Genomic DNA, 20,867 nt, shown 5'->3' on the forward strand with positions numbered 1-20,867 from the left:
CGACAAACAGCTGATCAGCTGTTTGTCGGCTCAGCGCTGTAGTCTGGACGCGCGGGTGTCGACATCAAAGGCATTTGTCGACCACCCAGGTATGCCTCCTAGGATGAGGTATACCTGGGTGGTCGACAAATGCCTTTGATGTTGACACCCGCGCGTCCAGACTACAGTGCTGAGCCGACAAACAGCTGATCAGCTGTTTGTCGGCTCAGCGCGGCAGCCATGTACATTTAAATGAAGCGGCGATTATTTAAATCGCCGCTTCATTTTCCCATGCTGGTAGCCTAATCTACATGCCTCTGGCGACAGAGGCATGTAGTCTAGACGTACCCTAGAAAAAGGATTTACCTCAAAGTTACATCATCATCCTTATCTCTTACTGAATCTCATCCTGACAGAGTCAGTGATAAGGTACCTAGTGGGTAAAGTATTCAATTTCATATTTTCTTCAAGCTTTCAATGCAAAAGTCTATTAGAAAAAATAAAAATAATGAATTTCCCTGCCTTAAAATAAAAAGTAGCATTTTAATTACAAGATTCTTTAGATAGCAGCATCTTAATGTGAGAAAAAACTATGTAGGATGTAAGACTATTTACCCTAATGAATAGAATTATAAAACTAATGACTAAAAATTCCAAACCTTTGATTCTCTCTCACCACAGACTTCACCACAGAGACTGACTTTGGGAGGAAAGGAACCGTAATATCTAAACCTGGAAAGAATGATGGTGATCACTCGTTACCCACTATGATCATGTTCCATGGGAGTTGTGGACCCTCAAGTGGCTGATAAGGCCTATCCTTGAACCAAAAGTTATTTTATAGCGAGGACAGATGTTTCTAGGTACAGCAGGAGGACGTTGATGATGACTAGACACCGGTGTCTGGGGGTAGCCGAGTTAGTCTTTACAGGAAAAAAACAGCAAATAGTCTGGTAGCACTTTATAGGCTAACAAAACATGTAGATATCTACATGTTTTGTTAGTCTATAAAGTGCTACCTGACCATTGGCACTTTAAGTTATCCTTTAGCAAGTCCTTATAATGCTTCCATTGTCCTCCCACATTAGAGTGTCCTTCTTTCAGCTGCAAAAACAAGACCTGTTTTGGGAGGGGACGGTCTGACATCCAGACAACATGACCTGTCCAGCAAAGTTGCTGATGGATGATCAATACTGGTGGTCTTTGTCTCTTCCAGAACTCTGATGTTAGTGCACCATTTGATATTCAGGATCTTGCAGAGGCAGTATTGGTGATAGCTCTCAAGAACTTTTAAGCGATGTCTGTAGGTTTTCCAAGTTTCAGACCCAAACAATAGTGTTTGAAGAATGACAGCTTGATACACAAGAATACTGTGTGAGTGGAGGATTCCCCCCCCCCCCCCCAAGCAAAGCAATGCACTATAAATTGAGCAAACATCACGCTGATTATTGACTGAAAAGAGAGTACTTTTTCAAAGATTAGGTTTCACAAGTAGAGAATAGCAGCTCTGCAGAAATTATACTTTTGAGTAGACAAAGTTCACCTCTGTTAAGAGGGCCAGGCAGCATAAAGCGCATGCCTCAATGACATCCTGTTTGGAGGACTGAAGTGGGATTTTAGAGATGCATAAACATTCCACTGCCTCACTACATAAGGGTTAATTGTATCTACTTTAACCTAAAAGTTCTATCCAAAATATGGTAGTAACATTAATACAAACTATCTTCACATCCAGGTGGAGAGAAAGTCCAATTAAAGTTTGAATGCCTTTTTCTATGTTCTGGTGTATAAATCTCCACAGCAGAAACACAATGTCTCCCCAAAATAGAGAGAATTTTTTTTTTTTGAAAAATACAATATTTACAGATAGCTGCTGTATAATGCTTCCTCTTTCCGTATCTATAATAAAAGTAACATTTGTATCACTTGCATATATCTGCTTTTTTGTTCTAAATTTTTTTTAAAAATCATGTCTTTATTAAAATAAATGGTGATTCTTGATCTCCCTCTGAGCAATATGATTAAATTTAGAATTACTAATATTTAGAGGATCGTCAAACTGGGCAAACAACATCTGACTGGTGCTTGTCTTTGTAGCCTGGCCTTGAGCTTTGATCAATGTTACTTACATTTTAACCATATATTTATTCCTAGCTATACTGAAAGATTTAAGAGTTGCAGCTAAAAAGAAACATGTAACCAATTTGTTTTCTTCACATACCTACAAAAAATTAAACATCTTATATATTTTTCTGGTTTATTGTCAGTTTTGATTTTTCCTGTACAAGAGGAGTAGGGAAAGAGGATTCCATTTAAATGTATTACTTTCACTTATTAAATTGCAACTTCAATGTTCAAAACCTATATGCATTCATTGTATCAAGTTTATGTTCTTTTCCCTAATTTTAAAAAAAAGTCATAATCAACTCTCATAAAATGACACTGAAATTGACAAGCTGACAAATGCAGAAAAGAAGAACAATGGAGAAAGAGCAAAATATTTAAAAGATCTCTAATTTTATGTTTATACTTTTATAGGCATAATACACTGTGGGCATAAGTGACAGAACCAATCACTTTGCTCACTAATCCAGTATAAATAAGTACCTAGAACTTTGATTGGGAAGCCTAGCACACAGAGGATAATGGAGAAAAGAGGTACTGCAGTAGTTCAGAAGGATGCAGTTTAAAGTCAAATTACGTCAAAATGAAATATTTTTATTCAATTCAAAATGTTGAAAAGAAATGTTTCAATATTTTCAAAATGAAAGTGAAATTTTCATCTGCAAAACCAAAACCATTCAAAACCCAGATATTCTCCACAAATGCTTTTTGAGAAAAAAAAGTTTTGTTGCAACTCCTAATTTTCCACTGAAAACAGTTGTAACTGATTTTTTAACAAGCTTTCTTATTCTCTCAATTATTACAGGAAGATGGTTAATAATCTACAAATACACTCTCATGTACCAGGAAACTTACAAACGAATGGAGGTGGTGGCATTGCAGGCTGCCATAAAACAACTTAATGAAGATGAGGATTAAAAGATGCACATAAGTTGGTGTAGGTATGAGTCACCTAAATTTGCAGTAGGAAGTTTGTACTTGAAAAATTGCAGTATGCCCAAGGGTTATGCACTGTACATATTCCCAGTTACATCATTCCTTTTCTACAACAGCCACTTCCTCAAACAAATACATATTTTTAGCTATGGCCTTCAACATGACATCCAGAAAATGTCAGAGAAAGCAGAAGCACTTTAAGAACTACCAATCCTTCAAGAGTTATTAAGAAAAAGTTAAGAATTAATTTATCATACAGTGTAATAAACAGTGGTTGTAGAATTCGAATCTTTCAAAAATGATATTGTAGTTTTCACTCTCCTTGGCTTTGATATTTAACAATTAAAAAAAAAACATCAGAAGTTCACTGCCTTCTAAAACTACTCCACCGAGAACATTGTCTCTTAGTTGTATGCCTCAGTGAAAGAGATTTATTATGTTTTTTACATCACAAAACTTTAATTCTTCAATTTTGCTTTATGAATGGTAAAATAATTAATACTTAAACATGGCTTTTGGTCCAATCCTACAAGGTATTAAGCACCAACTCATTTGATTTCAAAATATTTCATTTAATGACCAAGCCAGATGTGCATGTACCTAGCTCTATCAAGACAACACTTTTGTTTATTAGTCTAAGCATCATCTATCTTTTTATAGGATCCTATGTTAATGCAAGTCATGTACAGCAGTAGGGAGCCTGTGATTGAAATGGTCTTTAACTGACAAAGAAAATTTTTGTATATTATTTATGAATATGACTTTTAGCAGTACCAGAAGGGTTCTTGTTAGTACCTGTAACCATAAGAACCTGTGACAATCAGGGTCCAGTCACAGGAAGAAAACAGGTTTGATTTCAACCCCCCAAAATAAGCAGATAAATTCCAATTGAAGGCATGATACATTATTTCACTGTAAGTGTTTTGAGTAAGATCTTTTATTGAAGCTTGCAACACTGAACTTAAGTCATTGTGCGATATGTGTACAAGTTACAATTTTGTATGCATATAATATATAGAAAATTGAAACTATGATGAGTTGATGCTGAAGTTGCACAGGACAGTGAAGTAATCAGGCAGGGAGAGGTTACTTCCCCAACTAGATAAGACTGCTTCTAACATTTAGACATTGTCTAGCACAGGGGAAAAAAAAAAGAAAAACAAAACAAATGAACCAAGAAAGGAGGAAATTTTTCCAAGTTTGAATAATTATAGTGATTGAAGAAAAAACAAAACAAAAGGCCTTTAACGTGGATCCCTGTTATAGCTGGAGGAAAGGGGGAGTATTCTGGGAAACTGTTTTAAGATAATAGGTTAAAAAAATCCCAACGTATCAAATAAAATCCCTTTTCATATGAAAGTGTGAATCTGAGGTTACATCTTTTTTGTTTATTTTCCATATAACTTTCCCTAACTATTTTATGTTTGAATCTATAGCTTTTCTATTTAATAACCACTTTGTTTATTTTCATCCCAAGCACAGTATGCAAACTGTTTGCAATGTGTATGCCAAACAAAGTAAGCTAGTATCTAGAGGCTGGTTTCATGCCTTCAGGGTGAGTGGGTGATGAATCACAGGGGGAAAAAAAAAATAGCAACAAAAAAACAACAAGTGGTCTTGTAGCACCTTAGGCTACATATACACTGCAGGGTTTTTGTGCAAGAAGTCTTTTGCGGAAAAGTTCTTGTGCAAAAACTTCTTGCGCAAAACTGCGTCCACACCTCAAAGCATAGATGCTCTTGCACAAGAAAGCTCTGATGGCCATTCATAGAATGGACATCAGAGCACCTGTGCTTTTTCAGATAGGCTCTTTTTGCGCAAGAAAATCCTGCAGAGCATCCACACACACCTTTTTGCACAAGAGATATAGTGCAAAAAGGAGTTATTCCTCGTAGAAGGAGGTATACCTACACGGCAAAAAGCCCTCTGTTCTGTCAACTGACTCTAGATTTTCTTGTGTAAAAACGCACTTGAGGTGTGGACGCTCCGTGGGTTTTTGCGCAAAAATCTTGTAGTGTAGACGTAGCCTTAGAGACTAACAAATATGTATCATGAGCTTTTGTGGGCAAAACCCACTTCCTCAGACAAGCAGAGTGGAGAAAAAAGGGAGAACCACACAATACATAAAAGAAAAAGAAGGCAGAGGGGAAAACTACCTGTCAATTGTAGTACTGGTGCTAATGAGGCTCACTGAGTGGGTTGGAACTACCTTGTACTTCATTTTTTAACGTCAATTAAATATTATGGCCCATTCAGTTCATGTTTTTGTTCAGGCCATGAGAGAGAGTTTCAAATTTGCATTTGAAGGCCAGTTCCACATTTTCTCTCTGTAGTTTGTTTTTGAAATTCCTTTGTAGAAGAATGGCAACCTTTAAATCCACTAATGAATGCCCAGGAAGGTTAAAATGTGCTCCTAGAGGTTTCTGTGCATTACCATTTCTGATATCTGACTTGTGTTCATTTAACCTTTGTCATACAGGGGTGGGGAGCCTAAGGTTTGGGGCTAGATGAAGCCCCCGGCTTGCCTGGATACAGTTCCTGGGGCTCAGGGCTCTCCCCTCTGCATTAGAGAGCCTGTGCTGGCTCTCCCACCCCAGCCCTGCTGTGAGAGGAGAATGTGGGGAGTGTCTTTCTCCTCAGTCAGGCTACATCTACACTGCTCTCTCTTGCGCAAGAAAATATGTAAATGAGGCGCAACAATGAACATCGCTGCGCCTCATTTGCATACTTAATGAGCCACCATTTTTGCACAAGGGGCTTTTGCACAAAAAGGAGCGGTCTACATAGCTCCTTTTTGCGCAAAACCCTCCTTTTGTGTAAGAGCCATTCTTCCTGAAAAAAAGCGGCAGAATGGCTCTTGCACAAGAGGGGGTTTTTGTGTAAAAAGGAGCCATTTAGATGGCTCCTTTTTGCGCAAAAGCCTCTTGCGTAAAATTAACGGCTCATTAAGTATGCAAATGAGGCACAGCAATATTCATTTCTTCACCTCATTTGCATATTTTATTGCACAAGAAGGGGCAGTGTAGACATAACCTCAGGGACCACATCAGTGAGGGTGTGAGTGATTTTTTCTTCTTGAAAAATCAACTGATTTTTCTGTGAGTCAACAGTCCCCAACCAGTATTCCCTGTAAGCTGAGTGCTTGGGTAGCTGCCCAGCAGAGATTCAGGTGCTGCCCAGATGATTAGCAGAGTGCCCACAGCTGCTCACAGTGGACAGCATATGTTTCTATTGGTGACGCACATCTGCACATTCCTCAATGCATGGACAGAATAAATTTTGTTACAAGTATGGAAAAACTTAGAGGGAACCTTGTCCCTGACCCAAATAAAGTTCCCCATCCCTGCATTAGAGGATGTGCTCTTGTATGAGCCTCTGATGTTATGTTTATGTGGTTAGGTCCTGTGATGGTGTCGCTTATGTAGATGTGTAGGAAAGATTTGGCAATGGGATTTATTGCAGGAGTAGGTTCCTGGGTGAGTATGCTTGAGGTGTGATGTGTGTTTGCTGGAAAGAATTTGCTTCAAGTTAGGGGGTTGTCTGTATGCAAGGACTGGCCTGTCTCCCAAGGCCTGAGAGCGCCAGGGATCATTTTCCAGGATAGGTTGTAGAGTGTTAATGATGCACTGGTGGGGTTTAAGTGGGGGTCTGTAGGTGATAAGGACTTGCAAAAGATGTACATAGGAGATTCAGATCTGGAAGGGTTTTACTGTCATTATGTGAAGAGTAACTGGGCTGGTGAGAAACACTCTTGATCCCTCAGCTCCCATTGCCCAGGTGATCCAGAGCCAATGGGAGCTGCAAATACCCAGACCCATGGAGGCGCAGATAAATATAGAGACAGAGGCCTGCCAAGGGCTAACCCTGGTGAATTGCTGCTGTTCTACTACCCACCTCTGGTCTCTTAAGTAGCTGCTCTATGCCAGCATTATTAAACCATCCTCCAAAAATGGTGGTAGCTATGTCCAGTGTGAGAGTGTCTCCCAGTGAGCTTTCTGATGGTGAAATTTATGTGTGTACTTGTTTACATCAGCAAACATTCTAGTGTCTACAAAGCCTTGGGGCAAATATAATTACAAGGAAAGCTACTGCTGAGATACTAATAAGGGGAAAATGCACCTCAACTAGGAATGTAAAATCCCAGCTACTTGGTTAACCGATCAAAGAGTGTGTGTGTGGAGGGGGAGGAAGGTTGGCTATGGGCAGCTCCAGTCCCAGCCTGTGGAGTGCCTGGGCTCCAGATGCAGGAGCAGACTCTGTCCATGGCAGGTCTAGCCACCATTAGTTAAACGTTAACTGAAACCAGTAAGCATCACCATTGAGGGCGATGCTTACCAGTTAATCTTCCTCATCCCTAACCTCAACAGTTATAAAGTAACATAAAATAGATAAAAATACTTATCATAACAGGGTTTTAGGACTATACCAGAGTTTAAAAGAGAACTAGATAAATTCATGGAGGTTAAGTCCATAAATGGCTATTAGCCAGTATGGATAAGGAATGGTGCCCCTGGCCTCTGTTTGTCAAAGGCTGGAGAAGGATGTCAGGAGATAAATCGCTTGATCATTGTCTTCGGTCCACCCCCTCTGGGCACCTGGCATTGGCCACCGTTGGTAGACAGGGTGCTTGGCTGGACAGAATGTTACGAGTCATTAAAAAAGGGATAAAGAATAAGACAGAGAATATCTTATTGCCTCTATATAAAACCATGGTATGCCCACATCTTGAATACTGCATACAGATGTGGTCGCCTCATCTAAAAAAAAGATATATTGGCATTGGAAAAGATTCAGAAAAGGGCAACAAAAATGACTAGGGGTTTGGAATGGGTCCCATATGAAGAGAAATTAAAAAGACTTGGACTTTTCATCTTAGAAAAGAGGAGACTAAAGGGGGTTATGATAGAGGTCTATAAAATCATGACTAGTTTGGAAAAAGTGCATATGGAAAAGTTATTTACTTATTCCCACAATAAAAGAACTAGGAGGTCACCAAATGAAATTAATAGGCAGCGGGTTTAAAACAAACAAAAGGAAGTTTTTCTTCACTCAGTGCACAGTTAACCTGTGGACCTCCTTGCCAGAGGATGTGGTGAAGGCTAGAACTTTAACAGGGTTCAAAAAAGAGCTAGATAGATTCATGGAGGTTAGGTCCATTAACGGCTGTTAGCCAGGATGGGCAGGAATGGTGTCCCTAATTTCTGTTTCTCTGGAGATGAGTGACAGGGGAGGGATCACATGAGAATTACCTGTTGTGATCCCTTCCTCTGGGGCATCTGGTATTGGTCACTGTCGGCAGACAGAATACTGGGCTAGATGGACCTTTGGTCTGACCCAATTGGCCTTTCCTATGTTCATGTGATTAGGGAGCTGGAACACATGACTTATCAAAAGAGGCTGAGGGATTTGGGTTTATTTATTCTACAGAGAAGAACGAGGGGGGATTTGACAGCAGCCTTTAATTATCTGAAGAGGGGTTCCAAAGAGGATGGTGAGAGGCTGTTCTCAGTGGTACCAGAACGTGGAGCAATGGACTCAAGTTGCAGCGGTTTTTAAGTTTCTAGAGATTTTTAAGTTTCAGCTTGACAAAGCCCTGGCTGGGATGATTTAGTTGGGATGGTCCTGCTTTGGGCAGGGGGATGGACTCATGACCTCCTGAGGTCTCTTCCAACCCTATGATTCTATGACTCTAAAGCAGGGGTGGCCAACCTGCAGCTCTTCACCCCTGAAAGTGAGGCTCACAAAGCCGCCCCATGCGCCCCTACAAACGGTCACCAGGTCCCTGTGCTCATCGGGTGCAGGGGAGCCGTCTGGCACAGCAAAATGGCATTGGCAAGATGGCGGTGGCCAGCAGGAGCCCGATGTGGACAAAAAGCCTAACCTGTAGTTTTTAAAGGGGCAGTATCATTTTTTTATTTTTCTGGTGTGCGGCTCTTCGCATTTATTCCATCGCTGTTTTGGCTCTCTTCGTTTAATGGGTTGGCCACTCCTGCTCTAATGTATGTTGTTTAAAAGAGGAAGGGGATCTAGACCAGGGATGAGTGGGCATAAATAGTGGGCGGGCCGCATGAGTGGCCCTGCTTCACCTCACTGGGCCTGCAACCCAGTGGCCTCCTATTTGCCCCTCTCTCTCATGGGCCTCTAGCACTGTGGGGCACCAGAGTCTCATGCTTACCTACCTCTCCACCTCCCTCCTAGCACTTTTGGAGCATGTGAATCTTCTGATTCATGCTCCATCCCTGCCCCTCTTCCTCCCTCACAGAGCTGGAACACTGGGGGAAGGGGGAGGCAGCGGGCAGGCAGGGAGAGACATAAGAAGTGCACGGCTAGGGTCCTCCAGCGCACCACAGGGCCGTGGGGGAGAGGAGTAGCACTGGTGGAACCTCAGTGGCCGCACGTGGCCCGTGGGCAGGTGGCCCAGCACTGATCCAGACAATACTAAAAATGGGCCTGAACAAAGTCAAGAGTCAAAATTGCAACAGTATTTTGAAGTGATTAGTCCAAACTCTAGACAAAACACCAAATGGCAGAGAAAAATATAGGTGTCCTGCAATAGAGCTTCAAGACGTTAGCTGAGCATTCACGGAACTTTTAAAGGGCTCTGTTGTTCGCTCAATTATCTACTTGCTGACTTGCCACCCCCAACATTACAGAGTCACGGGAAGAACTAATCCAGGAGTGCCTGCTTAGGACCAGGGGAAGGATACTCTAGCAGGAGGAACGCCATACGCTATTTAATTAGAGCCCAATTTCGAGCCAAATCCCTTCTCCACATCAGCCACCCTAAAGCCCTTTGCTGTCTCCCACCAGACGGCTCTCCGAGACTCAACTACGCTGCGAGGAGCCCAAGCCAGGCAAAGCTCGTCCCACGACAAAGGAACGACCGGAAAGAGGAGACGGGGGGACAAGACGCTCAGACACGGGGCCACTTCCCGAGCGCCTCCGCCACTAGCGCCCGGGACACGGGGACCCCGCGGCTCGGGAGCGCGCCTGGGGCTCAGTCCGGCACCGGAACGGCAAAGGCCTCAAGCCGCCAGCCCTGCGCGCCCAGCCGGCAGCGCCCCAGCGCAGGGCTCGGTCCCTGTTTACGCTGTACCCGCCCCACGCGAGCTCCGGGTGTTCCCTCCCCTCCCGTGGGTCGCCGCAGGGTGGGGGTCCCTGGCAGGCCGCGGCCCCACTCACGCAGGCAGAGCTGGGTGACATAGGCGTAGTAGGACCAGCAGAGGATGCTGGAGATGAACAGCACCGGCACCCAGTAGAGCAGCCGCTGGCAGCGCCGCCGCGCAGCGCCCCGGCTCCCCGCCGCCGCCGGCGCCGCCATCTTCCCGCACCGCATCCTGCCCCTCCGTGCGGGACTCTGGCCCAGCGCAGCCGCCTAGCCAAGCCGCCGCAGCCTCCTGCCAGCGCGGGAAGGGCACCGCCCCTGCCTCCTGACAGGCTCCTCCGGCAGGCTGCGCCGCGCAGGGGCTGCTCCGCCCCCGCCGGTTCCAGAGCTAGTCCCGGGCCCCTCCCCCGGCGCTGGGAAGGGCCCAGGCGGCTGCAAGAGGAGCCGCCTCACGGGAAGAGCCCAGAGGTACAGCGGGGGCTCAGCTGTGTGCGCCCACCTGCCGCTGTTAGAGTCCCCGCCCGAGGGGTCCTTGTGGCTCCTGGGGAGGGGGCCGACAGCTCCCACACCTCAGCCCCTCTCGTTAGGGGCTCGCTCAGGCCGAGGGACCTGTCCCGCAGGAAACGAGACCTTGATTTTCGCTTAAAAGGAGAGGAGGGCAGAGCACCTGCTTTGGGTCCTGAAAGTGCCAGGCCTTCCTGGCAGGGGGCAAAGAAATTAGGATATCCCTCTGCCTTCAGTTGAAGTGCGGTGTAACACCCCTGAAACCAACGCAGTTAGGGCTAAATCGGAGTAACAAAGCTGAGATCAGGCCAGGTGGCCTGATCCCTCTTTAGAGTCTGCAAACTAGTGACCCCGTGCTTGAGCTCAGTTCTCTTTTCTTAACTTTCATGGAAGCACTGAGCCTGCTCTCTAGACTCTGAGCCTGCCAAAGGTTATGCAGATGCTTAGCCTGAGGCATATGAATAGTTTCATTGAACTGAACAAAGTTATATACCTGCACAAGTGTTTTGTGGGCATGGATCTTATCTTTTTCTGTGTTCTGCACATTGTCAGCAGTCAAGACAGGAGTCCCTCAGTTTCCCTAGTTGTAAAATAAGGATAATGATACTTAAACACCTTTGTAAAATGCATTAGAATATATGAAAGAGTCAGCTACATGCTAAGTATTACTGTAAAGTAACTGATACAGTAACTATTGTGGGCAGCCAGTGATGTCACAATAAATAATGGCTCAAACTTCAGTGAACGTAGCAATCGGTTCTACTTTTGACATCACAATGGGTTACTTGGCAAGAGATGAAAGGGGAGAATGTGCTGGCTCACTTTTCCCAAACATGGTTTAATGAATGTTCCTCACACAGAAACACTTGTGAAATGGCTGAGTAAATTCAGATTGTAATTAGGTATGTATGCACAAATTAGTTACTGAATTAGAAACTCCAGGAACACCAGAGAGCATTTATCCAAACTACTAGAATTTTGAGTGTGTCAACAACATAATAGTTATGAAAGAGCTGATTGATTAAAGTGCATTTGGATTGTCAAACAGCTTTGGACAAGGTCTCATACAATAGGCTATTAATAAAACTCAAGTCACAGTGAGAAAGGTATAGATTGTCATGGATTAGAAATTGGCCCTGAGATACAGAAAGAGTAAGACTTTGCAAAATTGTAAAAGTATAGTAGTGGGTACCAAACAGTTGGGCTCTTGTCGTTTAGTGTGTTTATTAATTATTTGGGTAAGAGGGATTTTAACCCTGAGTTGGAAAATTTATATATCAGCCAAAAGTGTTTAGCGAGTCAAAACTAGGGAGATTGAGAAATTACAAAAGGAAGTTATGGCATTGGCAGACCAGGTAACCAGTTCATGCCAATGCTTCTAGGCCTCAACTAATCACTGACCAGTATATAACTGAAAACAGCTGTGTCTTACCTGTGTTATAATTAGCATTATTAAAATAGAGTTTATTTTAGAGCATAAATAAAGTTTATAAGAATATGTTTAGTGTTAAGATTTTATGAACTACTTGTAGGATGCTGTGATGGATAGGAGCGCTGGTCAGCACTTGGTGACTAAAGGGTTAAACCAGGGTTACTCAACACACAGCCCGTGGACCGCAGGCCTATTTGTTTGCAGTCCGCGGTGTGGTTTGGGTTTACGCAGAGCTCAAAACACGACCCGCAGGAGGAAGCCCAAAGAAAAAAAGTAGTCAATATAATAGTCTTCTGTTGATATGCATTTTAGTAGTTACATTCCTGGACTGTCATGGCTTATTAAAATGCTGTCGTGTGTGGAAATTGCGTAAATACTGAATTTTATTAGTATCAGCAGAACTGACTTAAATGGGGCCTGTGTGTTGTGTAGTCTTGCCTTAATCTCTGTGTTCATGCCCATCAGTGTAAAAGAAGCTACAGCAGAGTCTCGATTATCCGACCTTTGCTTATCTGACCTTCCGCTTTATCCGACATAGCCATACCACTACTGCTTTGTTTGTCAGTGCACCCTGGTCCCAGCCCACTGTGGCCGGGCCACTCCATTGCCTGTCATGGTGGAATGCTGGAGGGAGTTGGGGGTCTTCCTCTTGGCACAAGGCCTCTTGGGGGTGGGCAGTTGCAGGAAGGGATGCAACAGGGGCGATACAGGGGAAGCCACATTGACTGCTCCGTGCTCAGCCTGAGCCGTTCTCCAGGGGCTCCCGCAGCCAGGCCATGGCTGCCCCAGCCACGCTAGCGATGCTTGCTTGGGGGTGACACACGCATTGGCTTTCCCTGGGCCACTTCCTAACTCCCAGGCTCTTTACCTGGCTCCAGGTCAGCTGTTGCCTTTGCTTTTCTAATCTTGCCCATGCATACCGGTGTTATTTGCTTATATTTAGCCTTTGTAATTTGACCTTGTTTCTACTTTGTATACAATTCCTTTTTGATTTTTAGATCATAAAAGATCTCCTGCCATACTTTGCATCTTTCCTATGCAGTGGAATAGTTTGCTTTTGGGCCCTTAATAATGTCCCTATTAAAATGCCAATTCTCTTCAGGTGTTTTTCTTTTTAGAGTATGTCTAAACGACATCCCTTTTTCATAAGAACATAAGAATGGCCATACTGGGTCAGACTAAAGGTCCATCTAGCCCAGTATTCTGTCTGCCAATAGTGGCCAGTGCCAGGTGCCCCAGAGGGGGTGGACCGAAGACAATGATCAAACAATTTATCTCCTGCCATCCTTCTCCAGCCTTTGACAAACAGAGGTCGGGGCATCATTCCTTACCCCCAGACTAATAGCCTTTTATGGACCTAACCTCCATTAATTTATCTAGCTCTTTTTAAAACTCTGTTATAGTCCTAGCCTTCACAGCCTCCTCTGGCAAGGAGTTCCACAGGTTGACTGTGCGCTGTGTGAAGAACTTTCTTTTAGTAGTTTTAAACCTGCTATCCATCAATTTCATTTGGTGTTCTCTAGTTTTTATATTATGGGAACAAGTAAATAACTTTTCTTTAATCACCCTCTCCACCCCACTTATAATTTTATATACTTCTATCATGTGCCCCCTCAGTCTCCTTTTTTCTAAACTGAAAAGTCCCAGTCTCTTTAGCCTCTCATCATATGGGACCCATTCCAAACCCCTAATCATTTGAGTTGCTCTTTTCTGATGCCAAAATATCTTTTTTGAGGAGACCACATCTGTATGCAGTATTCAAGATGTGGGCGTAATATAGTTTTATATAGGGACAGTAAGATATTCTTCATCTTATTTTCTATCCCTTTTTTAATAACTCCTAGCATCCTATTTTCCATTGTGGGACTTGCTTTGTTCACTGTCTGCACTGGTCCTTCCCACATGGGATAAAGTACATGACTTTTCTCTTTAAATTGTCTGTATATAACAACACCCCTATTTTCCATTCCTGAGAGTGAAAGATCGGTCTCATTCTTTAATCCATTATTGAATAAGAATGTGACCATGGAAAAGACTCCAAGTTTTTCTCCAGTCCTTTATGAACTTCTAACAAAAGGAGAACAACATGAATTTCTCTTATCAGAAATTCCTTCTGAAGGGCCTGTTTGGTCCCAGGGTGGAGCAATCTTGAGTGAAATTACAGACAAAATAGACGTGAATTGGTTTGTGGATGGATCTGGTTTTAAGAGGAAGGCAAGGCATACATGGTTTGCCCACCCTAAGCCAGGCTCTACATTTGATTAATCTGCACTGCAACAAAGGAAATCTGCTTGTTTCAAGTACATTTATTTTGTGATGAACAAGAATATGATAAGCATTTTTATTAGTGCAGTTACATACATTATTATTGTACTATTAAAGAAAAGCAGAAACTACACTCTAATGGGCTAATCTAGCATTAATACATTTTGTTTCATGCCACTCTACTGTACTTGGGCACCATCTAGAAAAATATACAAATTGGAAACAAGATACCAAGATTTTACATACATAGTGATTGGTCCTGTAACACATTACACATAGAAAAAGCAGTTGTCAGTTACACCAGGGCCTATCAGCATTAGCTTAATCTCTTTGATCTTCTAGTTGTCAGTTTTGAGAGGAGAGCGCAGCAGGGATTTCATGAATATGTATAATTGAAATGCTGTCCACAGTAAAATATATCTAACATTTTTCTAGCTAGTATTTTCTTATGATATAATTTTTACCAAAAGCCAGATAAACTATGCCAAAGAAAACATTCTAACTAATATTGATTTTTTTCTTGAAATTCATAAAGTGGAATTTTTCAAAAACAAAGTTTTTACAATCAATTTAAAAAAAAAAGGATAAAATCTTTGTAAATTGATTAGTCCTGGAACTTATACTTATTAATACAGAAGCAAAACATGTTATTTTTTAATTCATACATGACCTTTGAGTGACAGACAACCACATTCTACATGGTGAAAGAATAAAACTCTTTGTGTTTATGATAATAATGGAAGATTAAAAACAATATAGTGTGTCTAATAGTACATTTAGCACTGAATTTCACCTCTAAACTAAACTTTTTTATGGCTGATAACACAATGTAAATAAATTAATATTCAGTAATTCCTGCTTTCATGCATAGATTGATCCTGTATAAATACAGATTAATTTAATATTCAATACATTTTCTTAAGAGTGACATTAAAATTGTGTGTTAAAGTGAGTTAGTATTTGTGGTTTTATTTATATGATGCGATAAGCCTTGTAAAAGCAGTGCAAAAATTCTAAATGCAATTTCTGTATTGAGGCAATCACCTGCCCCAAACAAAAAGACCAAGCATATGTAAAAACAAGTAGAATTGTGCTCCATTAATCCTTATTTTTTAGGGCTTAATTCAACAACAAAATAACAAAATTATTCTTCACAACATAGAAGTCCACAGACATGAGACCAGAGAGGCTACAGATTGCTTGCATAATTCACAGTTGTATTTAAAACTTTACTAATTCTTGAATTTATTTAAGGTCGATTTCCAAAGTCTCATGATATTTACATTTGTCACTGTAACATTTGTAACTGGCTGTAGGTCTGTGCTACTGTCTGCATTCCTTTTAACTTTTTCAAAGCCACATCCCCAGGGGTAATATTTGTTCAGTATTGAATGGCAGTCTAGCAAAACTGAATAGGATTAATTTCTGCCCCATACCAGGGCCAAGTTTGATATAACATACATTATTAACAGGTAATACATGACTAAGTTTGAATCCACACACTGGCAAAAAAAAGTTGCAGAAACACAATACTATGTTCTAAATAGCATTGTATTTGCCTAAGGGTATGTCTACACTACCCCGCTAGTTCGAACTAGCGGGGTAATGTAGGCATACCGCACTTGCAAATGAAGCCCGGGATTTGAATTTCCCGGGCTTCATTTGCATAAGCGGGGAGCCACCATTTTTAAAACCCCGCTGGTTCGAACTCCATGCAGCGCGGCTACACGGGGCACGAACTAGGTAGTTCGAACTAGGCTTCCTAGTCCGAACTACCGTTACTCCTCGGGGTTCGAACCAGCGGGGTTTTAAAAATGGCGGCTCCCCGCTTATGCAAATGAAGCCCGGGAAATTCAAATCCCGGGCTTCATTTGCAAGTGCGGTATGCCTACATTACCCTCCTAGTTCGAACTAGGAAGGTAGTGTAGACATACCCTAACAGAGGTATAAGCCGAAGGCAGTTTGCCAGGGTTAGCCCCTGGAAGGCTGCCAGCACTTTATTTATCTGTGTATCTGCACGTATGGGTGCTTGCAGCTCCCATGGGCCACAGATTGCTGTCTGTGGCCAACAGAAGCTACAGGAAGCAGTGCATACTGGGACATCATTTCCTGCAGCTTCCATTGGCTGGGAACAGTGATCCATGGCCAACAGGAGCTGCAAGAGCCCATACCTGTGGGCACACATAAATAAAGTGCTGGCAGCCTTTTAGAGGCTAACCCTGGTGAACTGCTTCTGGCCTGTGGGCTGCTTATTGCTCACCCCTGACCTAACATAATAAAATATTGGCTAATATTTTGACATTTTATTTTAATTATACTGTACACAGTCAGACATCTTAAAATCAGGAGATTTTATTAAATGGAATCACTAAGATTTTAATAGTAAGACTTACAGCTTTTGGACACCAGTAGCTCTTAATTAACAGCATCAATAATTCACATTTATTTATAATGTGATAATTCTATATCACATTTGCTACTTATAGTTGTTTTTAAATGATAGTTTTGTTGGCTCATGAATACTTACACCTGTACATTCAACATTTATGCAACTGTTGTAGTACAAAATGCGTTCTCATCCCTGTTTTAGCACAAACTTTATATAATATTCATTTTCTAAAAACAAATTCACATCCTCACAACATGGTAATAATTTTTTACCACTGACAAAAGATACATTGAAAAATCTTTAAATGAAAGGCAATCTCAAAATAAATACAAACAACAAATATATTTAAAACCATGTTAAGATATACTTTTATAGGCCTGAGGACAATGTAAGTCAAACCTCAAAACAAAACACATACTGAAAAAGCAATTGAAAAAAAAAATCCATTAATAAATCAACAAATTAAGTGAAAAAAGCCTGTAGTGATTCAGTGCATAGTGCTACAAGTGAAAGATACATTCTTTACCAATGTTATTCTGTTTTTCCACAAACAATATCTAGGAAACATAGTATTAATCAAATGCTGAAGTTTTTTCTTTCCTTCTTTTTTTTTATCCTAGCATATCTCGACTCCGAAATTGCTTCCAGAGTTCTCTTAAATGTTTGCTTGTTACTGTTGTCACACAAACATAGTAATCCTTCAAACCATATTTTGGGGTCTCCTGGTAAAATGAACAAGTATAGAATTATAAACAGACACTGTACATTAAATTACTTAATATCAGATTATATTTTACATGTGTTCATGCAAATTAGGCAAATTTTTCATTATTATAGCCATGAAGTGCTAAATCCTCAGATTAGGGGGACAAGATAGGTGAAGTAATATCTTTTATTGGACAAACGTCTGTTGAGAGAAACAAGCTTTCAAATTTACACAAAGTTCTTTTTCAAGTCTGACATGCAGATTCTTGCACATGAACATGGTTGTGGATCTGTCCAAAGGTAAGTAGTTTCCAGAACTGCACCCCCACTGCCAAGCACACTGTTAGCGTTTACCCAATAAATTTGTCTATATTGGTAACAAAATGAAAACATATCCTTTCATTCAGAAGTCTCCTGTTCTTAAGATAATTTTTTTCATTTTTACTGCTGTATCAGAAAGTTCACATTTTTACACAATAAAATAAAAATACCAACATTTCTTAGTGCTTGTGGCATTGAGAAATTAATGTCAATTGTTGTAGCCAAATATAAAAGGAAGACAGATGATACAGAAACTCCCTTGCACTGCTATGCTAAACATGTACTAAGCTCATGAAACCATCTACATGATTTGTTATCCTTCAAGGTGCTGCTAGACTATGTGTTGTTTTTTTAAATTTTTCCAGTTACAGGTTAACTCCACTACCCCTCTGAACCTTTTGTACAATATTTTTATTATTTTAATCCTGGGCCAACAGGTAACAAATTATTATTATACTGACTGGTACTACAGTTCTGTGATATTGACAAGTACCCAGTACAGAGTAGGCTAAGTGGGGAGCAAGGATGCTCTAATGCTTAGAGTTCTAACACATGACTCATAAGCCTAGGATGCAATTCCTTGCTCGGCATGCCTTCCTGTGTGACCTGAGACATGTCACTGAGTCTGTTCCCAAGTTCTCTGCTCACAAACATACTGGCTGTGTCTACACTGGCATGAATTTCCGGAAATGCTTAAAACAGAATACTATTCCGTTTTGAGTTTTTCCGGAAAAGGAGCGTCTACATTGGCAGGCTGCTTTTCCGGAAAAGCCCTGTTTCCGGAAAAGCGTCTGTGGCCAATGTAGACATGCTTTTCCGGAAAAGAGCCCCGGTCGCCATTTTTGCGATCGGGGCTTTTTTCCGGAAAAGACTACTGGGCTGTCTACACTGGCCCTTTTCCGGAACAGTGTTCCAGAATAAGGACTTATGCCCGAGCGGGAGCAGAATAGTTTTTCTGGAATAGCGGCTGATTTTGTACAGTACAGCATCGTTGCTTTTCCGGAAATTCGAGGGCCAGTGTAGACAGCTCGCAGCTTATTCCGGAAAAGTGGCTGATTTTCCAGAATAAGTGGCCCAGTGTAGACACAGCCACTGTGTAATGTATTCACATAGATTAGCAATCATGAAGAGATAGATACTACAGCAACAGGAGCACGGTAACTACCACAGATGTATCTTTACTTTTAAATATATAAAATTAGATTAATCAATTGTTCCTAGGCATAAACTCAATATTTTTAATGAAACACACTATTCTAGCCATTTATCTGTATTTCTAATCTGCCAGCACTGCTATCTCTTATCAAATTAGGAGATTTTTTGCCTCTAAAAAACCATATTCCCCAATGTTTTCACCCCTTTCTAAGTAATTGTTTTATCTCATTATTCTTTTAGACTATTTAACATATTCATTCTATTATATAATTAGATACTCAACCCAATTTGCCTCTTCTGCATAAAAAGAAAAACGGATCTTGTATTATATCTTTATAGACCCTCAACTGGGAATATCCAAAGATGAAAAATTACTTGATCTAGTTTGATGACCTGCAATCTAGCACATTTAGATAAGGAAAAGCCTCCAAAGTTTCCTAAGATGACCTTTCCAAATTTGATTTGAAGTAAATGTAGTTACCTTTTCAAATAAGCTGCTGCCACCACTGTAGACCAGTGGCAGCAGCATGTTACGTATATGTAGTTACTGTTACAGTGAAAAGCTTGCTGCAGGAAAGATTGGCAGCAGGAAAGGGTTCCAGCAGCTGATGCTTGTGATGAGGCATAATGTGAACATGCTTTCTAGCAGAATGGGAGATGCTAGCTCCTGTCTCACATGGCTGGGAACACAGTTCATAGTCAACAGTTAAATAACAAATATCCCTGTGCAACAAACACTGAGTGAGGTACAGCACACTTTGGAGATTAATAATAGAAATGTAGCCATGTTAGTCTGGTGTAGCTGAAGCAAAATGCAGTCCTGCATTTTGGAGATTAAGATTCCCTAAAGTTTGGAGTGAAAAATAGTTGAGCGAATTAAACAAAATTAAACCAAACAACTATATCATTACTATATTTAATTTTTATCCAAAACAATCCATTTACTTTACCAGATCGTTGTTCACATAACACTAAAACTGGACTTGTAATCCCTGTTTTGTGCACATTCAGGAAAGTTCATTTTTCACTTTGCTTGAGAAAAGATCTAGCAATGCTTCCTAGATAGTTGGCTGGTTTTCCTATAATTGCCTATTATGATGGTCAAATTTACTTCTATAAAAATGTAGCCTTTTAATATAAAGACAATTGTACACTGGGAATACACGGAAATTAAAAGTTTTCCACATGACAAATCTAAACCTTGGCTGCATAAAATATTTATATTAGATAAGAAATTGAGTAAGAAAGCTAGAAATTAGCTTTTAAAATTCATACTTATAATCTCAGTCTTTGATTGTCTTCTCTTAACAGTTCCTTCTCCCCTTTCCTCCTTAACCAAGTGAGCTCCTACTGATGATAATTCACATACTATAACTCACAGGAACAGCCGCACAAGGAGAGAAACAAGATCTTCAAGACTACTGTCAACTGCTTGAACCTGGCAAGATTTAGTTGTTTCCCAAGGACAGATTTCAGGATTTATTATAAGGATAGCATGCTTCATACTGTGAAAGACATGTCATTAGTGCAATATAGAGATGTGTAACGTATAGCATAATATGCTTCTCCTTTAAATGTTTCTGTAGTTTAGTTTTGCAATGACTTTTTAAAAGAGAATATGCACTCATTTCCTAATATGTACAGTGTGAGGAGTGTAGGTTCTGTTGTCCCTAAGACAACTCTCAGAGTAGCATGCTCAAAATCACTTCACCTGTCTTCATAACACAGATTAGTATTATAAATGAATGTAACATTTTTTATCTAAAAGGAACTAAAATTTTCCAAAGTACATAAGATATGGTACATACATAACTACTGAAATGCAACTGCCACTTGGGTGGACGGCATTAACCAGCTGGTGCACATTAAGGGATGGGGGAATTTTAGAGAAGGCAAAGAAGGTTAAAACAGCAACTCTTACATGAAGCTTCAGTTTCTCAGTCTCACCTAAG

At 41.0% G+C, this 20,867-nt stretch overlaps 3 protein-coding genes and 1 long non-coding RNA gene across 14 annotated transcripts in view; 2 read left to right on the top strand and 2 right to left on the bottom strand.

The window, feature by feature from the left end:
* CNOT7 (CCR4-NOT transcription complex subunit 7) overlaps nucleotides 1-2,229 on the top strand; it is an 82,162-nt gene extending 79,933 nt beyond the window's left edge. Inside the window, exon 7 of the mRNA XM_075930367.1 lies at nucleotides 661-2,229. Within this exon, the coding sequence (XP_075786482.1) occupies nucleotides 661-702 (42 nt within the window). The 3' untranslated portion in view covers nucleotides 703-2,229. The remainder of the gene's footprint in view (nucleotides 1-660) is intronic.
* The window catches only part of ZDHHC2 (zDHHC palmitoyltransferase 2), a 49,831-nt gene extending 39,352 nt beyond the window's left edge, over nucleotides 1-10,479 (bottom strand). The window contains exon 1 of the mRNA XM_075930364.1: nucleotides 10,222-10,479. Coding sequence (XP_075786479.1) covers nucleotides 10,222-10,375 — 154 coding nt within the window. The 5' untranslated portion in view covers nucleotides 10,376-10,479. The remainder of the gene's footprint in view (nucleotides 1-10,221) is intronic.
* LOC142829646 (uncharacterized) overlaps nucleotides 10,426-20,867 on the top strand; it is a 58,723-nt gene continuing 48,281 nt past the window's right edge. Inside the window, exon 1 of the long non-coding RNA XR_012904288.1 lies at nucleotides 10,426-11,550. This is a non-coding gene — a long non-coding RNA (uncharacterized LOC142829646). The remainder of the gene's footprint in view (nucleotides 11,551-20,867) is intronic.
* The window catches only part of MICU3 (mitochondrial calcium uptake family member 3), a 111,695-nt gene continuing 105,194 nt past the window's right edge, over nucleotides 14,367-20,867 (bottom strand). For all 11 annotated transcript variants that reach the window (XM_075930350.1, XM_075930352.1, XM_075930353.1 and 8 more), the window contains one exon: nucleotides 14,367-17,456. In XM_075930350.1, the coding sequence (XP_075786465.1) occupies nucleotides 17,346-17,456 (111 nt within the window). In that variant the 3' untranslated portion in view covers nucleotides 14,367-17,345. The remainder of the gene's footprint in view (nucleotides 17,457-20,867) is intronic.

Source organism: Pelodiscus sinensis, chromosome 5, assembly GCF_049634645.1.
Source record: "Pelodiscus sinensis isolate JC-2024 chromosome 5, ASM4963464v1, whole genome shotgun sequence".
NCBI lineage: Eukaryota > Metazoa > Chordata > Testudines > Trionychidae > Pelodiscus > Pelodiscus sinensis.